General features: G+C 39.4%; 1 protein-coding gene across 4 annotated transcripts in view; it reads right to left on the bottom strand.

Annotated features, from left to right (window-relative positions):
- Positions 1-14,431, bottom strand: part of kansl1b (KAT8 regulatory NSL complex subunit 1b) — a 60,961-nt gene extending 46,530 nt beyond the window's left edge. For 2 of the 4 annotated variants that reach the window (XM_055194472.2, XM_055194469.2), the window contains exons 1-2: positions 13,041-13,548; positions 153-1,416 (exon numbers count right to left, since the gene is read on the bottom strand). In XM_055194472.2, coding sequence (XP_055050447.1) covers positions 153-1,327 — 1,175 coding nt within the window. In that variant the 5' untranslated portion in view covers positions 1,328-1,416; positions 13,041-13,548. Of the gene's footprint in view, positions 1-152; positions 1,417-11,118; positions 11,138-13,040; positions 13,549-14,309 lie in introns of those variants that run through there. The other 2 variants (XM_055194470.2, XM_055194471.2) reach the window with 2 other exon arrangements.
- Between the last annotated feature and the right edge of the window lie 505 nt (positions 14,432-14,936).

Genomic DNA, 14,936 nt, shown 5'->3' with positions numbered 1-14,936 from the left:
ATTATAGTACATTACTATAAATAAACATGACACTTTGAATAACAAATCACTCAGCCAACATGAGCACTTACACTATTTACATCAAAAATCTCTTCTTCATTACTGCAAAATTATAATGGGCTGTAAACATACAACTCAAGGACAATACTTACAAAGGAATGTGCCGCTGTTCAATGTCCACCCGAGTCAGTTCATCCTCCTCTACATCAGTTTCTCCTCCAGAGCTGCTTTCTGTGGCATCAGAATCAAAGGCGCTTTCAGCAGATCGCAGATTGGTGGTGCAACTCAAAGACAGCCGTTCCAATTCGGCTGGCATGGAGCCTCCCTTCAGGAAGCGTCCCAGTCCATCCCTCTCCTGAGGAGTGAGGGTGTCGTCACCATGACGCCCCCTCGGCCGTCTGGCATCCAGAGCGCCCAGTGTGCTGTCGAGAAGTCCACCCAACTGCTGCTGCACATGGCGCTCCACCTGTTTGGCCTGGACTACCTGCAGCCGTTTGCGGAGTCGCCTCAGTCGTGCCTCGATTTCCCCCTGTCGGCTCTGGCTGTGCTGGGTCCGGTCGGAAAGCTCCGCCCCCAGGCAGCCCAACGGATCTTGCTGGGTGGCGAGCGAGAAAGTCAATGCATCTTCGCTGCCTATCGGCAGAGAGTCTGAGGTTTTGTCCTCTGTGATGTTGAAAGGTGCGACGGAAGGTGGAGAGGTTGCGGGAGGCTCTCCGTTGCTGGGACAGTTCTGGGACGCACCTGTTGACTGCTCGGAAACATCTCTCAGAGGACCATTCCTTGTCAATCCCCCACCAGATGTGACACCTTGAGTCTGGTTTGAAAAATTTTGGCCACCGTTCAAGGTTACTCCATTGTCTCTGTCAGACCCAGGTTTAGTCACTTTCTTTGCCATGCCGTTAACGGTGGTGCCTTGGATGGAAGGCGGCCCGCATGTTCCACCTCCAGCATTCATAATGCTCTTTAGCTGCTCTTCAGAGATCTCCAAAGCCTGGTGCTTGCGCGGTATGAGATTAGGCAGAATGCCGTGCTTCTGCAGTAAAACGCCTTGAAGCTTGAGGGATGATTCTTTTGCAGAGGACACAGGAGTCACATCTGAACAGTGATATGAGGTAACGAGGGGCTTGCAGGGGCCAGCCCCACGGCTGGGGCGCTCCTCCGAGGCCTTGCGCTTGACGGCGCCGTTACTGGACACAAGGATGTGGCTGCCGGTACCGCTTCCGTCCACGCCGCTTGGGGAGAGGGTGGAGGAGGGCGGAGCCAGTTTGAAGCGAATACGGTGAGCTTCGGCCGGCGCGTCGGTCAGAGCGGGCGCCATTGCAGCCATGCAGCACTGGGAGGGGGCGGGCGAGGGGGCCTCTCCCGGTGCTGAGGCCAGCTCCACACCACCCACCCACCACTGAGCCAGAAGACAGCCTGTAAGAAACATAAGAAACAAAAAGTGAGGTATAGCAGTTTTAAGTTGAATGACAGACAGAAAGCAACCAAAACACACTTTGGTATAGGGATAAAATAATGTCTGAAACATTAGTGCATAAATGCTATTCCCATTTGAAATAGTTCCTTTATGTGCAAATTCTATAAACTTTTAATGATTTACTTTCATTCTTATTCAGGCAGAAAAAAAGTGGTGTTTACGTAGGCATGTTTTTTCAGATGTCTAGACACATAACTGGTTTTGCTTTCACATTTATTGGGGGCAATCCACTACAAGTTTGTTGTATAAAAGGCACATGTCCCTAAGATTAAACAATTACTGTGTTAAACCTATAAAAAATTAGCTAGACCCAACAAAATAAAGGCCTCTTGAATTTCAGTGGTGTCATCTTTATCGTTTCATGCAGATAAACCTGTATTTACTTAGTCTGGGATGTGTTTTTTTTCCCCTTGCAGCATTTTCCTTGTTTAAGAAGATGAGGGCATGTTGTCACCCTGCCTGTTCATAATGGCATCTAAGCCAGTGGTTCCCAAACTTTTTCAGTGTGCGGCCCCCCTTGTGTACGGTGCATTCCTTCGCGGCCCCCCAAAGAAATTTTGTGACAAAAACTGTTCTAAAACTTAACATTTTAATAAAAAAAAACATTACATTATACAAAAAAAGTAGTGCTTTTGGTTAGTAGCCTTATTTTTTTTTAGGTTTTATTACACAAACTTCATGATAAATTAATGTATTTCATAAAATGTCATAAAACTGGGGCCCCCCGGCACCATCTCGCGGCCCCCAGTTTGAAAACCACTGATCTAAGCTACCTATTTAACTAAGCTTCTACTAAGGGCACACTCACATTATCCAAACCAAACCAAACCATGCCCCAGCGTGATTGTCACCCCTTCCTACTCCCCCAGGTGCACGCACTCACACTGTACTTTTTATCGATCCGAGTCCGGGCGCACTTTCGTCATTAAGATACGATTGTTTTGAAAAAAGCAGGACGTAAAACGCACCCGAGCGCGGTTGGTTTGGATAGTGTGAGTGCGCCCTTAGTGACAGACAACTTTGCGTCCAATAAGGTCAGAATTTTCTCTTTCCTTTTATAAAGTAGATAAGCTTATTAATTGGTTTCTAACTTTATGATTGTTATAGTTTTTAAACATTTCATGACCCACCAATTTAGAAGCGCACAGTTGAAGTATTTAGATATTAAGTTTTGAATTATGTTAGAGAACAGAATTTTATATAGTGACAAACAAGATGTGGGAATATTTCGAGTGAACTCTATTTGACAGCTAAAGTGAATGAGAATATTACATTACTGTACATGACCATGCATTTGAAACTAATATGACAGATAATCAATTCTTTCTTCACAAAACCCTCTGTGTAAAGCTGCATGTAATAAAAAATGTAATGCGTGATAAAAAAAAGTGTGATATAGCTCCCAATATAATTTTATATTGTTGTTGCGGTATGCAAATTTGCGATGTTATGGACATTATAGAATATCTTGTGGCCCAACCTCTGTGTAACCCATTACTATTAAAATTAATAAGCTAATGTCCTATGCCACTAGCCATACTAATAATAAATGCAGACCGGAAGTTCACTTTGGCTGAGGCGCGTAACCGCGACACCACGCACGTGTCCAATTAAAGCATATAGCCAAAATATCTTATAAGTTGATTACAAATGACTACCAACTTGAGGCTTTAGAAAAACAGGGTGAGGGCAAAATCTTGAAAAATTATGCAAAAACTTAATTTATGATAATTTGATGTAATTTTCCTTTATTTTAGGTGATTTTAAAGGTTGCATTCTTCCTGTGTTTTTGAAGCTTTAATTGTGTTTGCAGTGCATAATTTAACGTGTTCATGTTTCATGTGTAGAAAAACACGGTATTTGTCACATAATTTACTTATTTGTATACGCTGTTTTCATTGTCCTAAAAACGCTCTGATGTCTTCCTTGTTCTGTGAAGTCCCTCCTTCAGAAATACGTAATGAGTTCTGATTGGGTAGTTTGCTTAGTGTGTTGTGATTCGACAACAGCTTAGCTTAGAAGAGCCGTTTGAGCCAAAGCTGGCGACTGACATATTCCTGTGGGCGGAGTTTAGTCAAAAACTATTGACGTCATTCAATTGGGAAGTAGAGGGCTGTAGTCCAAACCGGTTGTTCACTCTAGGCTTTGAAAGGGGACTTCTGTTAAAAATATATCGCCTGGCAGTGAACTTTGAGCTTTATCATTTTGCAGGTATTATTTATGTTCTAACAGCAACATTACACACTATTGACAGCTATACCAAATAATCTTGTGATGCAGTGGTTCTCAACCTTGGGGTCTGGGCTACCCTTGGGCTAGGGTCACATAAAAAAATTGGACTGTGCCTGCTGAACCAGCGGTTATGGCCCATTTTCTGAATGGGTGTCATTTGCTTTCACCTGACAATCTACAGCATGCATCTGCGTTTGTTCTAGGGGTCTCTCCACACAACAGGATTTCTGGTCGTAAATAATCAATATATTGACTATTTACAATTTGCAATTGGTGCGCCTTCAACATGCGTCTGAGCAAATTCAGTCGATCTGAACACACCACCCATCACAGGAAAATATGATAAGATAATCGGTTCAACCATAAAGACAACCGTGAGCTTACCTACAATTGACATATTTGGCCCAAATTCGGCCTGATTATATATTTGTGTGTGGCGGCCTTTAAAGGGGTTCCAGAGTTCACTGGAGTGGGGGCGTAGGATCCAATATGCTTTGAGCACAAATAAAGATGCATAACATGTTTTACTTTTTTATGATTATCAAGACAACGTAGTTAAATATTGTTTAAAAAAAAATAGACCATAAGAACATATCAGTGTGGAAAAAGGCAAGAAATACCATTTGGTTTGTTTATTATACTTTTGAGGACAGACAAATTTTGTCCTGATGTTTACAATTCATCCCTTGTTTTGATTCTCTCTGAAACTTGGATGTTATCTCAGCTTGATTTGTACAAAATACTGGGAAAACCTGACTAAATGACTAAAGTTCTGGTACTACACTACTGAATTCAGCATGTGGACAAAGACACAACCACACCAAGTGTAATTTAAAACATAATATTAGTTAGAGCCCGACCGATATGCGTTTTTTCGGGCCGATGCCGATACAGATATTAGGGAGTAAAAAAAGACCGATAACGATATATCGGCCGATATTCTTTATGTGTACATTATAGTTCAGTATATACTACAGTATATTATACTAAAGTACTGTACATAGAATACACTATATACTTTAACATAATATACTATGAATAAATACAATGCAATGCAATGATCACTCACAAATGTGGTGATCACTCACAAATGTGGTGATCCAACACTTATATTGATGTGACAAAGATATGTACTATAGGCAAGAAGTTAACAATAAACGTTATTATCCAAAATTAGTTGGATATCAGTGCACTAAACAGTAAACTTGACTTATTATAAATAACTTTAAAACACAAAGAGAACAAAATACATAAAACTTGCATCATTTGCAGTTTTGACGAGAATAACGTTATAAAGAGAAACGTATGAAGTCATTGATTAATATTAGCTTTACAGTAAGTTGTGTACTTCACAAATTAGTTAGCCACTCACAGTTACGAAGACAATGCTTGACGGAGCACATACTAATGTACGCTATGTTTAATGTTGTGCTTGTGCACAACGTTTTTATAACACAAACCCAGGGTTCCGTGCAAACTTTAGACTTTAATAAAACTAATGCGTCTTCGCTCCGCCTCTTTTATTTAGCAAGGGTGTAGAGTTGCGCGAGCTTATTGAATCAATTGCTCTGAAATGAGTGTGTTAACTAACAACACAAGCAGCAGTAATCTCATATAGTGTTATATAAGTGCACGGCTGCGCGTAGTTTAAACGTGTCATTTCTCCGTCTCGCGTCATTTCTCCCGCTTGCGTTTTAACTCGCAAGTCGACAAAGAGACGGATTAAAAACACCAAATGTAAGCGGGAATGCGTCTCTCTTGTCCATTTATAATCCAATCGACCAAAGCGCGTCTTAATACCAGGTGTAAAAATGTTGTGAAGAAGACACTGCGTGACTGCTTCCATGCCACCTGAACTGAGAGCCTGACTGAAGTGAAGGGGGTGGGGGATTGGCTGGTGTCACTACAGTGAGTGATCTGGGTCGCCATTAGCAACCAGTATGGCGCACTCTGCTGGACAAACAAGTACTTACATCTTTCAAATGCATTTAATGTGTTCTGTAACAAACGTTCATATCGGCGCATATCTGCGGCTTATACGCCGATACAGATATATCTGCGACATGCTCATATCGGCCGATAAAATCGGCAAAACGATAAATCGGTCGGGCTCTAATATTAGTTATATCCTTGCAGAACTTTCTGTGATTGTGTTTGAATCCTTATCTTGCAAAAGGGGTAAGTTGATTTTGTACTCCACATCTGAAATTAAATAGGAAAGTGTATGTTTTATAAACTACAACTAAAAACAGTAAGGACTTCCTATGCAGTGATACACTATGCAGTGTGAAACTAAACAATACATTTGGTACTGAATACCATGTCCCTTCTCTGACACATCAATCAATGAGCACTAATCACATTACCCTCCCTGGTATGCCCTTTAGGATGAAAAATGCCAACTTCTCGTCATCAAAGCCAGGCCCATTATGCAAGAAAACTTTAATAATCTGTCTCTGTTCACTTATCCAATCCATTCTGGGTGGAGTAAGGTCTTGTTATGCAGCCTTTTTCTCCATTATCTTTATGAAGCAGCTACTAGCCTGAACCACATTGACCTTATTTACATTTTTCTTAGGAGCTTTATTAAAACACTGCAACCACACCTACAGTAGCAGAAATATTTTACAAAAATGAATAGGCTTGTTGAATAAACAATAGGGCTGCACGATATTAACCAGGAATACGATATGCAGTAGCTTGTAATTTTCCCCGATATACACTATGTGATACGATAATGCTTTAACTTTAAAACATCCATTTAAATTAGATTAGAGTGAATAATATATCAACCTACATACACGCAGGACCAGCCAAACTATGAAAAAAAGTGTGACTTATAAGTCCGGAAAATACGCGGTGCAGATTCGATTTTAGACAGGCCTTTTTAATGGGACACGCGATATATCGTTACAGCCCTAGAAAGCATCACTTGCATCTCTCGCCAGTATCTATGCATCGCCCTAAAACTTTGACTGCATAATTTAGTATTAAGTTTTCTTTATTGAAGTCATTCAGTTATTGCATAGCGTTGGGATATGCATACTCCAATATGAACATTTGCGATACTCTGACAACTTCAATATATCAATGTATAGAAAGAAGAGAGGGATGACCAACATAATACAATTGAAAGCGATTAAGCAAGCATAACAATTCAGTGTTTAAATAAAAATATGCTCTTTTGAACAAGGATGTTGAAAGATCACACCAAACAGGCAGCATTAGGTTCATACAAACCAGTAGCCACATGCTCACCGCCAAAAACATTAAGGGGGTGGTTTCCCGGACAAGGATTAGTTTAAGCCAGGACTATGCCTCAACTTAATTAGGAAATATAACTAGTTTTAACAAACATGCCTTACTAAAAACATAACTGATGTGCATTCTGAGGCAAAAGAAGGGGGCACTGATGTATTTTAAGATATGTCAGTGCAAGTTCTTTTCAGTTTGGACAGCCCTTACATTTATTTTAATCTAGGACTAGTCTAATCCCTGTCAAGGAAACCACCCCTAAGGGTCGGCTTTCCAGACAGGGAAAGATTAATCCACGACTAGGCCATAGTTATATTAGGATGTTTACGTAGTTTTTACAAACATACCTTACAGTAAGACATATTTTAAGATTTTCCAGTGCAAGTTGCTTTTAGTTAAGACAGCTCAAACAATCATTTCAGTCTTGGATTAGATTTAAGCCCTGTCCGGGAAACCACCCCTAAGGGTCAGAGTCAATGAACAGATCGGAGGTATATACATGTAGCTCAAGGAATTTATCATCAACCGATTCATTACCTGCTTATTTTATCTCATGTGTTTAAAGGGGTCATATTATGATTTTGATTATGAAGTTGTAAAATAAGTCTTTGGTGTTCCCAGAGTGCGTATGTAAAGTTTTCTCTCAAAATACCCCATAGATAATTTATTATAGCATGTTAAAATTGCCACTTTGTTGGCCTGAGCAAAATTGTGGCGTTTTTGGGTGTGTCCTTTAAAATGCAAATGAGCGGATGAAATGAACATGAACAAACATTCTGCACAGTGTTTTTTACGTGTATATGTTAGAGCTCTCTCTGATTGAGAAATAGAATTGATGAAATATGATCGCGCAACTTTCACACGCTTTCAAAACGAAACTACGGAGATCAGACGCTTTAGTTTTATCAATGAAAGGCTAAAAATAGCACTGTTCACCGTCTGTTCACGCCAGACGTCAGAAGACGTAAAACTTGTGTTTAGTACTTCAGATTAGATAAATGGGCGGAGAGAAGGCGGTCGCGTGTAGCTGTTCAAACACATTCAACCACATGTGCGTTTCGCAATTACAAAAGCGATCCGATCGAAAGTGGTTTCGACTACCTCTGGATGTGGTTGAAAGTGGTCGAAAGTGGACGAGCTCAAAACGTTTTGAACACCGTTTACACCTGGCATTAACGTCGTCCACTTGTGATCCGATCGATGAAAACGCATGTTAATGCCAAGTGTAAACAGCCTCTAAGTTACTGGCTTGTTCTTTTTCACGTTTTCTAGGTTGACAGAAACACTGGGGAACCAATTATAGCACCTAGCGTGAAAATCTGACGTTTTCCATGTTTATGACCCCTTTTAAAGGTGCAGTGTGTAATTTTTAGAAGGATCTCTTGACAGAAATGCAAAATAATATACACAACTATATTATCTGGGGTGTATAAAGACCTTTTATAATGCACCCTTTATAATGAACCCTCAGCATTTTGTGCCGCCATGTTTCTACAGAAGCCCTAAACGGACAAACTTTTTTACGAAGCTGTCTCTGAAGATGACATATTTGTGAGGTGGTGGCTACCGTAGGTTCTCTGCGCGTTTTAAAAGCGAGAGGTGAGCAGTTAACTGAGCCATTGGTTGCAATTCGCAACCTCACCACTAGATCCCACTAAAATTTACACATTGCACCTTTAAATGATGTAGCTGTATTACTGGCCCTCAATCAAAGACTTATCACAAGTGAAGCTCTGAAATAATCTGCACCACATACTATGATAACCTCCCTCTCTCACAATCACTGAAATGTGTGAAGGTCAAAAACAACTATTTCAATGATATTTAAATGCTGGGGTGAAAAAAGAAACATTTCCCTGGTGTCTACCACACTCAAAACAAAATTTGCATTTTTAATTTATAAAGCACAACAATTCATAGGCATGTTGGACATGTCACTGCCAACCAGTGACACTTACTTTCCCAGGATAACGTTTTATCCTGAGCAAAGCAGGTGTTTGTTTACACATAGACAGCAGTACAGACACTGATCTCAGCATAGCCCATAACTCCAACATGTTTACATGTAACAACCCCACACACAGTGCTGTCCTATAACGAGAAATGAGAATTATTTTAATAAATGCCTCATATATACCATGTTCGGTGGCACAATCTACTAGTGTTGCCTCACGACTAATCGTTTGCAGAATAAAAGTTTTTGTTTACGTAATATATGTGTGTACTGTTTATAATAATTATGTATATATATATATAAATACACACACATACATGTATAATTTTAAGAAAAAAATATAATAAATATTTGTAGTTATATATATAATATAAATTAAAGGAACAGTATTTAAGAAATGTATATCAATCAATCATAAAATGGCCCTGATATGTCACTAGACATAAAGAAATAATTTTTATTTCAAATACTTTTATCACTCACAACAGTGGTCTGGCCAGGATATTGTCGTTTAAAAAGTGGAGTTGCAGCCCTCAAATGATGTTTATGTTGTCATGTTGTGTATTGGCCACCAGTTTTGTGATTGCAATACCAGTTTTGGCCACAATCCTACATACTGTTCCTTTAACTATAAATATAAACATGTATATACACATGCAAATGTTTTTTAATATATACATGTGTGTGTGTGTGTGTGTAGACAAAAACTTTTACTCTGCAAACGATTAGTCGCGACTAATCATGAGGCAGCACTATAATCTACTAAAGAACCGTGTTGTGAATTGAGTCATTTTACTTTAAATAACACTTACTCAGAAATGTATTCATTCAGCAACGCAAAACTTGTAGGGCTTGCTTTGTCTCTCAAAATTACAATCCAAGTATACATCTGGCTATATAATAATAATAATAATCTTAATCTGCAGATGCGTTTATACCAAAAGATTTCAGGTTTATGTCTCCTGATCAAAGTTCCCACACTGGCCTGTCTGGTAATAAGGAAGTGTTTTTGAATGTGTAAACGTAGGTGTGTAAAAGAGGTAGGTTTATGTGCTATTAGGCCAAATGAAAGGTAAATAAACTTTCAAATCTAAGCTTAGATGAACCTTACCCAACTCTGCATTCACCTACGCACCCGGTTTGATAAACAACTGCATAGGTCACTAGTTATTTTGAGTGCAATTATTAAGCTACCTAGTTCTCTTAAGACGACAACAATCTACAATACAAAGGACCAACAAAGAAGAATTTGTAACTTCAGAGGTACAATGGCAACCCAACAATCTCATGGAAACTGGAAGACTTTGATTTCTTCCATATGGTATAAAAGTATTCACAGCTGGGTTAATTTACTCACAGAAGCCCTTTAAGACCAAAGCACTTCATTAAAAAAGGCTTCAAGTGAACAACAAAAATTGCTAATATGTCTAAAAACGAGGCACGTTTGCTCTTCTAAAAGTTATGTTTTTTTTTTCTAAATCTAACAGAGTGCCAGGTTATTTCTTCCAAAACACATTAAAACAGGTGGTCCTGTCTCCACCCATAGCCTTGAACTTTCAAGAAAAAAAGAGCAGTCTTGATGTTTCCAGACAGTGTTTGCCTCTAGCTGGCACATGCTTTTACTTTTTGTTTATAACCTCTCATATGGCAATTTTTGCACCCTCATGGTCAACGAATTAGAAGAGTTGAAATTATACTTAGAGATATAAACAGAGTTATGCCTCATTTAAAATGTAAGGTTTCAGAGATGGTAACAAACAACCTGTGACCTTGATTTATACCTTATACTAATAACTAACACCTACAGTGGGTTACTTAGCATGACAATATTCAAACGGATGAAAAAACGAGACTCTTTCTTTAAACGCCTCAAAGCAATAACTCGACATTTCAATTTCCTTTAAATTCACCCCAACAGCCTGTAACAAGTGTGGGAGCCAAGTATAACAATTGCACGCAGCTCAAATGCTGAGAACTGTGTCGGCCCACACAAAGCTAGGCCTATCTCAAATCAAACAAGTGAGAAAGGTGAATATAAATATTTTGATATACATGAGGCACAGAAAAAGCACACATTGTACATCAGTGTTTAAATGTCAATGGGTCATGTGTTCTATCAAATGCACTTTATCTGATCTGCTCTACTCATTTGTTTCACACATAAAAAATTGAATCCAAAATAAATTCAAAACAAATTCACCTTGAAAAAATTAAGTCAACTGTGTTGATGTGTTACGTAACCGCTCTTCCGGTTAAGGAGGTGATGCAGGACTATGATCAATCTAGATGGAATGATAAGCAATGCACCAGCTGAGTCATGGGCTGACCCTAATGTTCCACACACAAACATTAACAAAAAATATAAAAAAAGTTACTTCAAAATACAAAACATCCAAAATGGATGTGTAGTAAAGAACAAACCAGATCTGAAACCAGGAAATAAAGAGTGAAGAGATAAAAAAATACTTCAAAGGACACACAGACACCACAATTTCTATTAGGGATCAATACAGTATCTATCTATTAAACGAGGGGGGAGGTTTGGTCCTAGCAAAGTCTTTGTTTCAGCCATGCTATGGGACCACTTAACCTCATGTAAGAACAACATGGTTGCAGGCAGGCCAATAGGCCTCACCCAAAAATGTCCAGTAAAGCCAATTTTTAGGGTGTACTGTGTGTAATGCATATTAACGTTTCATAAATTAGTTAGGGTCTAAATGGAGACAATACACTTAAGCTAAATCTCTCATGCAATGTATAGAACGATATAACGTCAACGTAGTGAATTACGAACAAAAGAAAAATCGTTAAACCGTAAACATCACGTGCAAATGCGGAACCCGTTTTATTGGGTCCGAGATCAAATGTGTGCTTAAAAATATGCAACGTAACACCTTATATAATGGAAAAAACAGCGGGTTAGGCCAACAACAAGGTTGAGCAGGTTAACGTTCTGTTAAACATAAAGCCCTCTACTGTCCACAGCGAGCCAAAATACCGCGGTAAATTTACATAAACGTCCAGATTATATCAAACTACGGGCAACGACAAGCTTAACGCCGTAAAGATCGCATTAAAACCTAATAATATAGGGACGTTTGTAACGTTTTAGTAGGTTGAGATTAACTCGTGGTAACAAGTTACACGTCACAACGATTAATATATTCATTTACAAAATAATAATAATAAATCTATCGATGGCAGTCCGGTTCAACAGGGCGAGAAAGTAACTCGGCCAAAAAAGGGGAAAAATAAAATATTATGTAATGCTGATAGTTACGGAAAACTCCCATGTGCTCAACGTGAAAGTTGTAACTGTTTACCGCCCGGTTGCATCATTTTTACTCTAAAACGCGTATATTATGCACTCAGACACCGGGAATTAAAAGCACTTGGTTAATTCTCTCTAAACAAGGCGGGGTGGTAAACACATTGACAAAAAATACACGAAAATATGTAGTTGTGTCTAAATGTGGCGCCCTTAAAGGGCCAGTGCGTCTTTACTGTATTACAATTAATCTCTATGTTACTGTAAACCCGCGTAGTGCATATCCCGCGCGTGCCTGTGAACATTTCAATACAAAATCCACCAAAAACGTAACCGTTAAAGTAATCCGAACGATTTTGGACCGTAAACGAAAGCCTGATCTAAATGCAGCAGACAGGCGCAAAGCCTAAAGCAGGTTATACTGCGCACCCAACCCATGATCACACGCTGCATGGGTTAACCTACTCGAGTCTCAATGCAAAATATGCAAAGTGAATTAAGAAACTTGTCCGATCACAACGTGCGTAACGTAATCGGCCACTACGTGTTTTCGTAAAGTTGATATACACGTATGGTTGTGTCTGTACTGGCCGGGTTGATTTTGCAACCTTGATGGTCTGACTTTCAACACCGCCTACTTTACGGGTTGAACCAGAACAATCCGTGGAAAATAACTACCCGAACGGAAAGCGTCTTTCTCCCGGTACGATCGGTGCCGCGTTCACCCAGTTAAAAGGCCCTAAACGTGCACATTTTCACCGCGCGTCGATTTAGTGCATAATTGCATTAAAAATGTCTTAAGTTGTCTCATACTACCGAGTTTTAAAGTAACAAAGAGAAAAGGAGGAACCTACCACGTGATGAGCAGCCGATTCTGGGGGGAAATTTACGTAATAAATCCCCGCGCTTAGGAATGATCGTAAAAATAATTAAACGGCCAAAGCAATGATCCAGATGCACAATCCACTGTTGCACATTCAGGTGGAAAAATCCCCGACCTCTCTCGCGCGCTCCGGTGTTCGGTAACCCCCTCCTCTTCCTCCTCCTCCCACTTCTCCAGGCTGCGTTTAGGAATCACGAAATGGGCGAAAGAAACGGGGGCAGTCGAGCTACAGGAGGCCAGTCGGCTGTTTTTTAATCGCCCCCGACGAAAGGCCACGAAAACCGACTGAAATGTATCCTTTTCCGGTCGTTCTTTAAGCGCAATCCCTTCAATCCTGTTCCAAAAGACCTTTCGGGTACGATTTCGGCCGAGAAAAGTCCGGTTTTATGCGTTTTTATTGTTGTCGTTCGAGGGGGAAGCGACGAGCTGGGAAAATGGCGGCTCGCTCCTCTCCCTCTGATTGTGACTCTGACAAACAGAAAGAAGCGGAGCGGCGCAGTGGCGGGAGAGAGGCGCAATACTCAGACTGGCCGCCAGTGGCGCATGGCTTCCTGCAGTTACTCGTTAAAACACTAGGGGGCGCCACATAAGACGTACATTTGTCATATACAGACAGCGTTTGCTAAAAAATAGTTAACAAAGGTTATTACGATTAAAATCAACGTTTGCATTTTAATACAATATTTTAAATCTAGGAATAAAAGTAGAATATAGTAGGTAGTGACTATGGCCATGGGAAAGTTTCTAGTAAAATCTCAAGATACCAGCAGAGGGAACTCATGGCTGGGACTGCAGCACCACCCTGGGCCTGTGAGCTGTTTCAAAATGCGCGAGGGACAGGAAGCAATCCAGTGAACTGGAATATATGGCAGAATTACCATCAATGTGGTTTTTCACTGGTATGAGAATTAAAATTAAATGCATTTGTATTTACTCTCCGTAAGAAAACAAAACTACAGATAAACCTTTTGAACGTAATGTGATAAGCAGAAGGAAACCATACTTGTTTCAAAAACAGGCTCTTAACTAAAAAAATGTATACATTATGAAACCTACAAAACAACTTCCTGTTGCAACAGCCCTTCATAAATAAAAAAACAGCACCATCTACTGTTTAAACTTAAAACACTAATAACTACCTTTTATGCCATTGGATGTTTACCCACATAACTTACTAATGCATTTTTAATAAATATTTTTGCACTATTATTAAAATGCATGCAGGTACAGAATGACTTACAGCGGTGTCTGTATCATCTTAAAAATACTTGGTCTAATTCCAAATCGATGGCTTTCTGGATCTTCCATTATTATTCCCAAATGTATCCGACTACCTGGAAATCCAAGTTAATGTTTAACCTGCTGGAAGAAAAATAATAAGGGTTAGTTTATTAGCATTTGCTTTTTACATTTCCAATATTTATTTTTGTACAGCTGTATTTTTCTACTACTAATATGAATTACACACCCAAATAATATTCAACATAACGTGCTTCATACCACCCCAGTTATTTAAAAGGTTTACAAATTACACAAAGACTCTTTATTTAAATATTTCAATGTTTTATGTATCAGTGTGTCTTTCATTAGTTATTGTTCTACATTGTGGAGTCAGTTTAAATCCTAGCTTTATAATTGTTATTAAAAAAGTATTATAGTCAAATAAATAGCGCTTCAATAACTGCGCGCCCTAAGATTTGATGGAGCTAACGTTAACATACATGCTACGGTTCAAAAGCCTGCTTGTATGAAATGTCGTCTAGATAGGGAGCTCACTAAGTTTTAAAACACAGCCACGGTCTTTACTTGTTTCAGTAAAATAACAACAACCTATTGAGTAAACAAATAATAGAAAAGAAAACGAGAA

Source organism: Misgurnus anguillicaudatus, chromosome 19 (genome assembly GCF_027580225.2).
Source record: "Misgurnus anguillicaudatus chromosome 19, ASM2758022v2, whole genome shotgun sequence".
NCBI classification, from domain to species: domain Eukaryota; kingdom Metazoa; phylum Chordata; class Actinopteri; order Cypriniformes; family Cobitidae; genus Misgurnus; species Misgurnus anguillicaudatus.
The sequence above is the reverse complement of the archived record's forward strand: the minus strand, read 5'-3'. Positions and strand labels throughout refer to the sequence as shown.